This window comes from Leptopilina boulardi, unplaced genomic scaffold, assembly GCF_019393585.1.
Source record: "Leptopilina boulardi isolate dan_hultmark-lab unplaced genomic scaffold, ZJU_Lbou_2.1 LbouV2_266, whole genome shotgun sequence".
NCBI classification, from domain to species: Eukaryota; Metazoa; Arthropoda; class Insecta; order Hymenoptera; family Figitidae; genus Leptopilina; species Leptopilina boulardi.
Window position 1 is genome coordinate 3,294,453 of NW_026137825.1, and position 12,923 is coordinate 3,307,375.

At 20.8% G+C, this 12,923-nt stretch overlaps 2 protein-coding genes across 4 annotated transcripts in view; one reads left to right on the plus strand and one right to left on the minus strand.

Moving 5' to 3' along the window:
* Positions 1 to 12,923, plus strand: part of LOC127281135 (uncharacterized) — a 207,356-nt gene that overhangs the window by 46,821 nt on the left and 147,612 nt on the right. The window lies entirely within an intron of this gene.
* On the minus strand, positions 524 to 7,262 carry LOC127281116 (Bardet-Biedl syndrome 7 protein homolog). The gene is made up of 13 exons (XM_051304631.1): positions 6,853 to 7,262; positions 6,272 to 6,470; positions 5,807 to 5,975; positions 5,374 to 5,450; positions 3,438 to 3,693; positions 2,894 to 3,159; positions 2,601 to 2,790; positions 2,230 to 2,310; positions 1,702 to 1,839; positions 1,482 to 1,603; positions 1,300 to 1,409; positions 827 to 1,106; positions 524 to 699 (listed from the first exon to the last, which is right to left on the minus strand). Exons 1-13 carry the CDS (start codon positions 6,989 to 6,991, stop codon positions 558 to 560), a joined length of 2,169 nt encoding a protein of 722 aa, XP_051160588.1. The 5' UTR covers positions 6,992 to 7,262; the 3' UTR covers positions 524 to 557.

The following is a 12,923-nucleotide window of genomic DNA, read 5'->3' on the forward strand; positions in this document are numbered from 1 at the left end:
AATATATTACATTATAATTATTATTATTATTATTAATTTAAGAATTATGTATTACATATTTGTAAAATGACGTGCAAAACATTGTCCGTACACGTTTTTTTTTTTTTTTTTTTTAAATCGAACAATTTAGCCATTTATAATCGTAAATCAATATTGAAAAATATATTTTTTACGTCGAAACGTTTACAGAAAAAATGTTGTTTTTTTTTGCACTCACTTCTCAAATTTAGGGATTATTTTTTAATTTTGAAAAAAAAAATTGTAATATTAATTATTTTATACTTGGAAAAAAAAATATTAAATTTTTTTAATTTTATATTTAAAAAGAAAACAAAAAAATATTAAATGTTTTTTAATTTTGAAAAATTTGTAACTGTTATAAATTTTTTTTTTTTAATTTGTACTTTTATTTTATTTCTATAATAGATTTATTTTTTCAATTTGAATAATTGCTTTTATTGTTAAAAATAAATAATGTATAATAATCCTTAAATCTGATTTGCAATTGAATTTTATTTTTTTTCTTTTTTTTATACATATATAATAATTTTTTATTTTTAACTTTGTTCCCTTGAGGTAGTTGGAAGAATTTCTATATCACTGGAAATGTCACGTTCAAGAAATACTTGAAGAAGTTCCTTTATGTCCATGGATTTAAGAGCTGAATTCAATTTTTCCGCTGCAACTCGATTTGTGATTCTGTTTTTGGTTTTCAACGATGAAAGAACGAAAAAAAGGTAATTTTCTTTTTTTTTTAATTAAAAAATTCAGATATAATAACAATATTTCTATATTTAATTTAATAAAATAATTAATTTTGTTTTACCTGTGTGAGCCTTTTGCTCGCTGCCAATCAACGTAGAGATCAATAATAACAGCATTGAGTCTTTCCAAAATATCCTTATTATTCATAATTTGAATTCTAATATTCGCTTCATTTTTCACTATTTCCTGATATTCAGTGCCAAGATTTTTTATTGGATTATCTTTTAATTCCCAATATTCGAGTGCATCGAGAATAATTATTTTTTCCGTTAAATCATGAGCTGTTTTCAAACGAGGTAGAATTATTTCCAAAACTCTTGTTAAACTCGCATCCGATACTTCTGCAATAAAAAAATTCTCTTTTTTTTTATATTAAATTATTATATTAAAAAAAAATATATATAAAATTTCATTTTATTTTTTACTTTTTTAGTATTATCAGCAATTTTTTCTATTAAAAAAAATTTTTTTTTCCAATTTTCCATTTAAAATAATTAATAAATTTTTTTTTGAAAAATATTTTTCTTTAATTACCGCAAAAAACGTCAAGTTTCATTTTTCGTTTGGTAGCCTCTTTGGTGAGAACATCACGAAGAATAATGATTGTTGAAATATTTTCGCTGAGAAAAACAGCGCTTCCTTTTCTGAAAAAAAGAGAAAAAAAAAACTATTGATTCTTTTTTCGTAATTATAAATAAATTTACGCGCAGACTTACTTATATTTGCATATAATATTTGTTCCAATAAAACATGATGTGTAAGTTAATGTTGCTTCGCCTTCTTGTAAAAATGGCCTTTCTGGAGCTTCCGGTAATACAAGAGAAAGCCATGCGTGCATCTAGTAATCAATTTTTATTTTTAATTTTCTTTAATTTATAGCCAAAAAGAAAAAACTTTAATTCAAATTTTTAATAATTAGCTATTTTTGAATAATACCTCAGCGACTGAATAATTTCCATTTAATTTTAATTCATTGAATGGTCCACCAATTGGTTTCTCTTCCTCGTGTATTCTTGTATGCAGTGAAAGAGCACAAATTGGAATTTTTATTTTTCGACAACATTTCGGTTGCACCTAAAAAAAAGAATTAAAAAATTTTTTTTTTTTGATTAATTAAATATTTATTTTAGAAATTAAAAGTAAAAATTAGAAGTATCAGAATTTATTAAAAAAACAAAATTTAATTTTATTTATAATTAAAAGTTAAAATTAATTGAATATTTATGTTTAAATAAAAATTAATTCATATTTTATTCAATATATATTAATTATTTCTTTTATTAATAATTTACTTATTTGACAAAAAAAAATTCGAAATATTCTTAGTGGAAAAATTTATTATTTTTACTAATTTATAGATGTTTGAAGAGAAAAATGTATGAAAATTATAAAATTTTCTCATATAAGAAAAAATAAAATTTAATAAAATATTTTAATTTAAAAAAAAAATTATAAAATACTCACATCGGATGTTACGTAAACTTGTAAAGTTCCAGATTGTCCTTCTATTGTTCTTAATCTCATTTCCAACATTTTTGTATTTATCTAAGAAAAACAAATAAAACATTTTAAAAAATTCAAAAATTAAAAGTAAATTGTAAAAAGACGAAAATTTTGGAATCTATTTTTCTTTTTTTTTTTAATTTAAGAAAAAATATAATAAAATTTTAATTTATTTTAATTATAATAATTATAATATAATAATTATAATAATAATAATAATACTATTTTAATTATATTATTATTATATTATTATTATAATAATTATTATATTTTTAATTATAATTTAATTTTAATTATTTTAATTAATTTTAATTTTATTTTAAATAATTTACTTGGCATCGATAAGTTGCTAAAACATAATTTCCTTCCTTAGGATCGCAAGTTGATAAACTAGCAACTGCATTGTTACTTTCAACATCTAAAAGTTCTATGGGAGCGTCGGATTGTATTAAAACATTGTCTATTGCACTGTCGAGTTCAACAATTAACGAATAAGAAGTGTCTGCTTTATTAAGGACCATTCTAATTTAAAAAAAAAATAGGAACAATTTTAATTAATAGATTTTTAATTTCTTTTTTTTTGTATTCTTTAAAATATTACTGGTTAATAATATTAAAAATTTACCTATAATTCACAGATAAAACCAAAGGAACAAGATTTTCAGCCACATAACTGGAAGCATCATTTTCCTCTTTTAATTTCATTTGCAATTGTTCAATTTCTTGTTCCAATTTAGAAATACTCGATTGATTTTGCATCGCTTCCATCAGACCCGGTGGTTTTGTTGAGAGACCAAAAATTCTACCCGAATAAGTTGTAACCAAAATTTCTGGATAGCCAATTGATCCCACAACACCACCGTTTAAACTACTTACACTTTCACCACAATTCTATATATATATAAGAAAAAAGAAATCATTTTTTGTTAAAATAAATTATATTTACAATAATTTTTTCATTTTTTTTGTAAATTAAATTTATTTTTTTGTATTGTTTTCGAATAAAATTCTCTAATTTTACGAAATGAAAAAAAAGCTATTTTAATCTACTTTTATAAAAAATTGAAAAAATTGTAATTTTAATATTAAAAATTAATTAAATGAAGTTTAAAATCTTGTAAATTTCTTTTTTAGAACAAATTTTTCTTTTTTTTTGAAAAAATACCAACATAACGGAATCTTAAAGTTGGCGTTGCTTCCTCATCGGTGGGAAAGGCAAAAACTTCAACAGTTCCATTTTGTCTTCCCACAATAAAATCCAGAGTATCTTGTAAAATATATGTATCTAAAGCGGTAATTTCTGAATTTGAAGAATTTAATAGCCACGTGACACGTACAGTTTTATTGGTTTCTAGAATTAAAAGACCTACTTTTCCATCGAGAGTCCCCATTAAAATATGATTTCTCGATAATACATTATCTTCCCTGTAATAATAATAAGAGAAAAATAAATTCAAATTTATTTTTTATAAATAATAATAATAATTATTATTAATTATAATATAAATAATTTATTATTTAATAAATTAATTAAAATAATAAATTTGTTTCAATTAAACCAAAAAAAAATTTAATCAATAACATTGAAAAAAAAATAGTTTGGAAAAAAATTGCTATTTTTAAAAAGACAATAGATTAATTTAAATTCGAAATTTTGTAATTTAATAAATAAATACAGTGGAACCTCGATTATCCGAACTAATCTAGGCAAGGCCGGGTTCGGATAATCGAAAATTCGGATAATAGAGATTTTAATTTTTTTTATAATTAAAGTAAAAAAATGTACAGTTGAACTATACAGGGTGTCCCATTTTAATCTATCAGGCGAAATAACTTTTAATCAGTTGCTTTTACAAAAAAATGTTTTAAACAAAAGTTATTGTGCTCAGAGGGGGACATCCAATGGTAAACTTGAATTTGTCCTAAATGACCTAATTTAGGTCATTTCAAGGTCAACTCATTTTTTTTAAATGGAACCACCTACTTTTTATGCCGGAAATCGATAAAGCAGGAAATTCCACGTCGAAATCGTTGATGCACTTTTTTTCGATACATCGACCTATTTAGGACAAATAGGTCATTTAATTATTATTGTATTTGGGGAAATAACTTTAAACTAATTAATTTTACAAAAACATGTTTCAGGCAAAAGTTGTTGTGCTTAAAGGGGAATATTCAGTGATGAACCTAAATTTGTCCTAAAATGACCTGAATTAGGTCATTTCAATTTCAACTCATTTTTTTTAATGGAACCATCTAATTTTCATGTTACAAATCGGAAGAGCAGGAAATTCCACGTTGAAATCGTCTAAGTACTTTTTTCTACGGGTCGACCTATCCAGATCAAATAGGTCATAATCAATTTCACCTACAAGGCCTTGGTTGGGTCTAGTGTTTTTGACATAAAAATTCTTGCCTTGACGATTCCTTGCATAAAAACTTGATCTTTCTTCATGAAAAATTATTTGACATAGACTAGATCTAACCAAGGCCTTGAAGGTGAAATTAATTATGACCTATTTGACCTGAATAGGTCGACCTGTCGAAAAAAGTACTTGGACGATTTCAACGTGGAATTTCCTGCTCTTCCGGTTTGTAACATGAAAAGGAGATGGTTCCATTAAAAAAAATGAGTTGAAATTGAAATGACTTAAATTAGGTCATTTAGGTCAAATTCAAGTGTACCACTGGATGTCCCCCTGTGAGCACAATAACTTTTGTCTAAAACATTTTTTTGTAAAATGAACTGATTAAAAGTTATTTCGCCTGATAGATTAAAATGGGACACCCTGTATATTTAACTTAGTACATATGTTTTTAAATATACATAAGTATATACATATATGTAAATATATATTAATTAATAATATATTAAAAACTCAGAAAATTCGGAAATTTTTAAGATTTTTTTGGCATAAATTTGGTTATTTTGCTTTGAATGATAAAATAAATAGAGAAAATAAAATTTAAAATTCGGGAGACCAAAAAATAGTTCGGATAATAGAAGTTCGGATAAAATGTTTTTCGATTCGGATAATAGAGGGTTCGAATAATAGAGGTTCGGATAATCGAGGTTCCACTGTAAAAGCAAATTTCTTTTTTTACCTGAACAATTTTAAAATTGACGGCACACTCGGTAATCGAATTATAGTTGGACTTTTCGTTCCATAGAGAACTCTTATCTGAAACAATAATTTCTAATTGTTTATCAATTAAACACGTAAACTAATTTAGAAAATCTGTAATTTTTAAAATTGTATTAATTTAAAAATTAAATTTTCTTGTTTATACACAATAGAAAAAATAAATGTAAATCTTAAAAAAAAATTAAATTAAATATTCTTTAATTGATCAATAAAATTAAATTTTTTTGACTAACTTGCAATTTAATTACCTTTTTTTAATTAAAGACTTTAAATATAATATTGCAAAAAATAAATAAAATTATCATCTAAATTAATGATCATTTTTACAAATTATATTCAATAAAATAATTTTTTTTTTTCAGTTATTTTTAATTTTTTAATTTTTTACTTACAGCACAATCGCTACATGCTAAAACAGTATAAACTGAAAGTCCTTCCGCCGGAAGTAGAACAACATCGAGAAGACGTTCGCCAACTAAATATGAATCAGCATCTTTGCAATCACGATAACGATGATAGACATCACGCGAGCAAGCAGCTAAATCTGGTCCCAATACGTACCTATATTTACAAAAAATTAATTTAATTATAATTATTAATTATCTATAATATAAAAAAAAAATTTTTTGTGAATATTTCAAATTTTTGAATATTTAAAAAAAAAAAAAATATTTGAAAAATATTTTTTACAATCCAAAAATGAGAATTTTGTTTAATAAAAATTTAATTCAAATTTTTTTTTTTAAATTCAATTTCGTTTATTTTGCAAAAAAAAATATTAGTAAAATATTTTGCAAAAAGAATATTTATTATATTTGGATATATTAATATATTAATATTTAATTATTTATTCTTACATTGTCGTAATATCATCAAGAAGACTTGTATCAAAATCAAGAAAAAGTTTTCCTTTTCTTGAAAATCCTTTAACGGTATTATTGTGACAAATGAAAATTTTATCACGTATCATATCAACAGCACCACCCAATATTAATCCATTTATTTTTGGTCCCGGCAACGATTTAAAAATCAATTGCAATTCATTTTTCTTCATTCCTATATATAAAAAGTAAATATAATTAAATTTTAATTTTTTTTTCCTGCTTAAATATATCAATTTTTTACTTATAATAGAAAAATATAAAAAAAAACAATTTTGAAAAATTTATTCTTCATTTCCAAAAAATTCAATTTACTTATATTAATTGAATTAGTCATTTTTTTTCTAAATTATTAATAATTATAAATATATATATAATTTATAAATCAAAATATATATTTGTTAATATTATAATTGTTTTTTTTTGTAGTTGAAAATTGTTTCGTATAGAAAAAAATGAATAAAAAAAAGTATATCAAAATTTTTGTAATTTAATTTTGTTTTCTCAAATTAATTCATTTAAAAAAGAAAAAAATTAATTAAAAAAACTCTATTTACCATATATGTGAACAATTCCATCGTAATCGCCAACGACAAATTTTTGTGTTTGCTTAGAATCTGTGGGCAAAAGTTTTGTTGTCCCACGAGCAGTAACACCTACTGATAAATAATCGACTCTCGTTAAAATAAGAGTCATTTTTTTTTTTTAAATAATTAATAATTATGCAATTTTAGATTTTTTTGTTTTGACAATAGAAGCAAAAAAAAAAAAAAAATTACCGTAAATACGAATATTACAAAAAAGTTTATGGAAAAGAAAAAAAATTATATTTAAAAAATTTTCTTTTTACTTTTGCTATCATTTCTCAATTTCCCTGTTTTTTTTTTTTTTAATTATTTTTTTAAATAATATATTTCTTTTCTATCTTTGTTTTTTAATAATAATTTTTCTCTTTTTATGAAATACATTCTAGTATCATTTATATAAAAATTTTTATTTCAAAAATTTAGTAATTGTTTATAAAAAATAAACGAAAATTGATTTCAATAAATAATGCGCGTCGTTATTGTGAAATAGTTAAAAAGTTTTCTAATTTATTTACAACTTTTTTTAAATATAATTTTGGTGTTAATAGAAATTGTCAATTTTTTCAAAAATTTAATGATATTTTATTGCAATTAGTTTTATTTTAATTTTTTCTTATTAATTTTGTCAATGAATTATTGTTTTAATTATTCTTTTTTTTTAAACACATTTAATTCTCATTAACACTGGCTAATTGTTCGTTTTTACGACACACAATTTTTGTTTTGATTCAGGCACTGAAAATTTTGTTGATCAATTTTACCATGACAACGGCGAATCAAAACAGTGCGCGATAAAGTGAGGGAAATATTTAAATTATATTTTCATAACCGGAAATAATAAAAAAAAAAAAAGTTTTTAATCAATTTTAACGAACAAATTACACTTTACTTATTTTATGACTATTATTTATTTTCTTACAAATTTATTTGTAATTTTTATTTTTATTTAATTTCTTTGTATTTTAATTTTGTATTTTAATTTTTCTCAATGGAAATATTATATTATTAGTTACTTGAGAAAAAAAATTTATAATCGAATTTTTTTAGTAGTACAAATTTTAGTGAATAAAAATTAATTCAATAATTAATTATTGAGAATTAGAATTGAAATTAAAATTTGTTAGATATTTGAAAAATTAAAATTTGAATATATAAAAGAAAAATTAAGAAAATTATTAATTTCAAAATTATTAATAAGAATTAATATTTGTTAAAAAAAAATTTTTTTTTTTAATTATTGTTTCCTTCCTTACTTTCTGCTGTTCGAATTTTCTCTAATAACTCGGAACTTCGAATTTTAAACCAACAGATGTCTCGCTTTTAAATTTTTTTTCAATACAAAAAAACAAAATATTTTTAAAAAAAATTATTCATGTTAATAATTTAGTTAAAAAAATACAGAAATAATTTTAAAAGAAGGAAAAATTCTTTCAAAATGATAAAAAATTTTCAATTACAATTTAAAAATAAAGATAAACGTTCTAATTAATATATATTAATAAATATTATAAATTATTATAAATTATTATAAATAAATTATTTTTTATTATTTATAAAAATATGAAAAATAAAAAAAAGAAATAATTTTCGAATCTAGACAATAATATTGGAAATTAAAAGTGAATTTTTAATTCAAGATTATATTTTTCTTCTTTTTAAATTGAAAAAGGAAGAAATATTTTTTTTTATAGAAAAAATTTTTTTTTTTTTTCGAGAAATTATAACTGACTTTTTGACAAATGACTTTCCAAATACCAAAGTCGTTTTTAGTCATTATCCTCATTTCCGTTCTGATTGATTTTATTGCTGCCGGGCTTTAGGGCCCAATTTTCAAATGCTAATCCGTCCCTAATAAAATTTAGGACTCGTCCTAATCCTTCAAATTGGACAGTTGTTAAGTTAATAAGTAGTAAGATCAATATTTCTTGTAAAATAACTTTTGTAATTAATGATTTATTAGCCTTTGAATGCAATTTGCATTATATTATGTACAGCAAAAAAAAAAAAAAAAGGTTTTTGCGTACATAAATAAATTTTTTTTTTTTTTTTTTGAAAAATAGAATATAAAAATTAAAAAAAGAAAGGAATATTTTTTGAATGTCGGTACGCGAAAACAAAAAAAATTTCAAAATTGAGAAAAAATATTCAATCAAATTTTTTAAATAATTTAATAATAATTTAATAATTTTTTTTAAATAATTAAATAATTTTTTTTAATATCGTCCATATAATTTTATTATCATTTTTGTAAAAAATTTTCAAAAGAAAAAAAAAACTATAATTTTTAATTTATTTAAATTTAAAATACATTCAAAATTATTCAAATTTAAAAATGTTGAAAATGAAAAAAGTAATTTATTATATATTTAAAGAAAAAAAAAAACTTTCAAAATCGATCGGAAACTGTTGAAATTCAATATATATATATATTATATAGTCTTTTGGCAAAGAAAAAGAGTCATAAATAAAAATCGATTTCAAAATTAGAAAACTGTTTATTACATTCAACTATTGACCAATTAAAAATTATATACGAAAAACTCATTTGAATGAAAAAGAAAAAAAAAAAATTTAATTGGATGTATCGTATAAATAAATACGAAACATATTTTGATTTTTAAAGAATTTAATTTGTTACAAAACGTGAAGGTAACGGAAAATTTGATTTTTTTTTGTTTTTAAATTATAAAAATAAAAAAAAAAAAAATGGGTAACGAAAAAAAAATTTTATTATACCTAATTAATAAAAATGAATAAGAGTTATTTCGATTAAATAAGAAAATAATATTTTTATTTTATGAATAAAAAAAAATTTATTCAAAAAAAAAAAAAAATTTTTAGAAAAATTTAACTATAGAAAAAAAAATTCTATTATTCATTGATAATTATTAATTAAGGAAGTAAATTTTTTTTTAAATTCTTAATTAAACTCTTCGTTTTTATTTATTTTTTTTTAATTAGTTAAAAGAATATAAAAAATTAGAGAATATTTTTAAAAAAATATTTTAGAAAATAGAATCATTAGAATGTCAATAGTTTTCCAATAAATCACTGAAATAGAATATAATTTCTATAATTAACTATAATAATTTCCGTATTCATTCATTCATTCCGTCTGTCCACACTTGAAGTTAGTCGTATTTTGTTCCTTTTGTTTTTCTAAAATTTTGACAATTCTTGATTTCGTAATATTTTATGGTTAACACGACGGATATTTTTATTCATCGCCATTAATTAAGTCATATACTAAGTGACAGTTTAAAGTAAAAGAAAAATATTGTTCATTGTGTGCAGCACCAGTATATTTCCTACTTGGTATTTATAGAAAAAAAAGTTTCAATTATAATATAATTTTTATTATTATTTATAAATATATTATATTATATATACATTTTTTTAAATATAATGATTATTACAGATAATTAGAACATTTTAACTTATAATTATTATTTATCTTTCATTATTTTTTCATTATTCATTATTATTTATTATAAATTATTATTCATAAATTTATTATTATTAATTTGTTTTTATTATTAATTATTAAATTGTTATATTTTTTTATCTATAAACAATATAAAAATAGTTTGCTTTTTTAAAAAATTTTCAATTTGATTTTAATTTTTAATTTAAGTTTAAAGTTTAAAACATTACAAATTTTTTTTAGGTTTTATTTTTTCAAAATTTTTAAATATTTTTTAATTGCTTACTACTTTTTAAAATATAATTAATAATTTTCAGTTAATTTAAATTTCTTTTTGATTACATAATTTTTTAATATTTATTAATTATCAGTTAATTAAATTTTTTGAAAAAAAAACATAAATTTAAAATTTTTATTTGCAACGAAATATTTATAGAAAATACAAAAAAATATTTAGCATAACTAATTTTTTGTAATTTGAAAGATTATAAAAAATTCATCGAACATTGACTTTATCAAAAATATTTATTTCTAAAATTTTAATATTTATATTTTAAAATTTTTACTTTAATTTATTTATTTATATAACATCAAACTCATTTTTTTCTGTGTATAAATAAATGATAACGTGAAAATTAGAAATATACCTATTATTAATTTAATACTCCACTGATGCAGAATTATTATTATTATTATTATTATTATTATTATTATTAATATTATTATTATTTTAAAATAACCAGTGCAATTAAAGTTGGACGCGCGCTTGCGCGCGTGTAATTTTGCTAGTTAATTAATTAATTTTGTAAATTGCAAAAAAGAAAATAAACAAAATTAGAAATTAGTAAATAAATAAATTCGGGCCTATTGAAGACGAAAAAAAAAATCTGTTTTTTCTTCAGTAGAAAGGCAGAAATTTTCCCCTGTATGGAAAAGTAAAAATTAATAAAAAAACAAAAGTAATTATAAAGAATATTTCTATAAAAAAACATATTTTTTTTTACCATTTTTTCCATATTTTTCGATCAAAATTTCAAACTGTAAAAAAGGCTACTTTCATTATACATATATATATTATATTTTCTCCAGAAAAACTCTCGTGTAGGATCCATTGAAAGTTATATATTTTCGTCCTCCATTTTTGAAAGGACTTATAGCGCGGCCCTTTTTTTTTATTTGATGCTTCTTTCTTCATTTTATTTTTTACTGAACAAAGGAAAAGAAAAAAAAATCACACTATCGATTCAGTGACTGGTTCAACCGGTTTGTATATATATATATATATATATTATTGGACGCGCACATAGGCTCGGCCTCTCGTCTCTTTAAAAAAAAAAAAGAAAGAAAGAAAGAAAAGGCAGGTCTCACAAGAAATTCCCACATTCACAAACACAAAATGCATTTCTGGCCTTTCAAATAACCGCATAAGAAGGCAGAAACCACAGGATCTTATAGGCGGAGCTAAAAGATGTTGAAATTTTTTTTTACACTTCAAATCGTAGATATAAACATATATATATATTTCTTCTTATAAAAGAAACTATCGATTTATGTTCAATAATATATTGGTATTTCTTATAATTTCCTTGAGTAAATTTGATTAATGACAACAATCACAATGACATTTGACGTTTAATTTCTAACATAACCTATAAATTTATTGCGCGGATTAACCGATATTGACCGATAACATATACCGATTAAATTATTTTACACTTTTTCTTTACTACAAATTAATTTATATCAATATTAAGATTTTTGCAAAAAAAAAACAGTTATTTAAAATTAAGAAAAGTAATTACACTTTTTAAATATAAATTAAAAACATTTAAATTGGACAAATTATAAAAAAATGTTATGTTCATTGTTGCCAATGTAAATATTTTTCAAATTGAAAATTAAGAAAATAAGATGAAATTACCATTATTATTAATAAATGAATAAATGAATTATATTTAATTGAAACTTAATTATTTAAATTATATTCCAATAATTTATAATTATAAAATCAGTAAATAAATTTTTTTGTATTTTTTAATATTTAAATATTGTTATAGTGATTTTTTATTTTTCAATGTTGGTAGCATTAGAAAAAAATATGGAATAATTAAAATTCATTAACCAATCAGAGGGCTTAACTTCCGATTGCAACCAATATGGCTGCCAATAAAAGATTAGTAGATGATAAAAAAGCATTCTAGTCATTAGCGTTGCTTCAGTTAACGGTTTAATTTGTTGTTTGATTTTTTCTTGTCGTAGAAAGAAAAGAGATCGGTTTATTTTAATTACTATTACAATAAAAAGGGTATCAATGTAATAATATAAAAAGTGTATTTGAATAGTATATTTTTATTATAGTGAGATTATTGTGATGTGCGGTATAAGAATTGTATGAAAAATTAACCTCAAATTCTCTGTTCATCATAAAAAAACTGGATAAAAAGGTATAAATATAAAATTTTATATATTTCGTTATTCTTCTTTCTTTTCGTAAATGTTAATATATATTCAACATTTATATTCTCTATAAGTATATTTATTAAGTAAATGAAAATAGCAAAAACGGTAGAAATTTACTACGCTGACAAAACTAATCGTATATAATTAATTCTGAATA

Coding starts and splice junctions, on each gene's coding strand:
- LOC127281116 (XM_051304631.1), bottom strand. CDS start 6,991: ATGACTCTTATTTTAACGAGAGTCGATTATTTATCAGTAGGTGTTACT. Junction 6,471..6,852: donor TGGAATTGTTCACATATATG/GTAAATAGAGTT, acceptor TTTTATATATAG/GAATGAAGAAAAATGAATTG. Junction 2,311..2,600: donor TAGCAACTTATCGATGCCAA/GTAAATTATTTA, acceptor TGTTTTTCTTAG/ATAAATACAAAAATGTTGGA.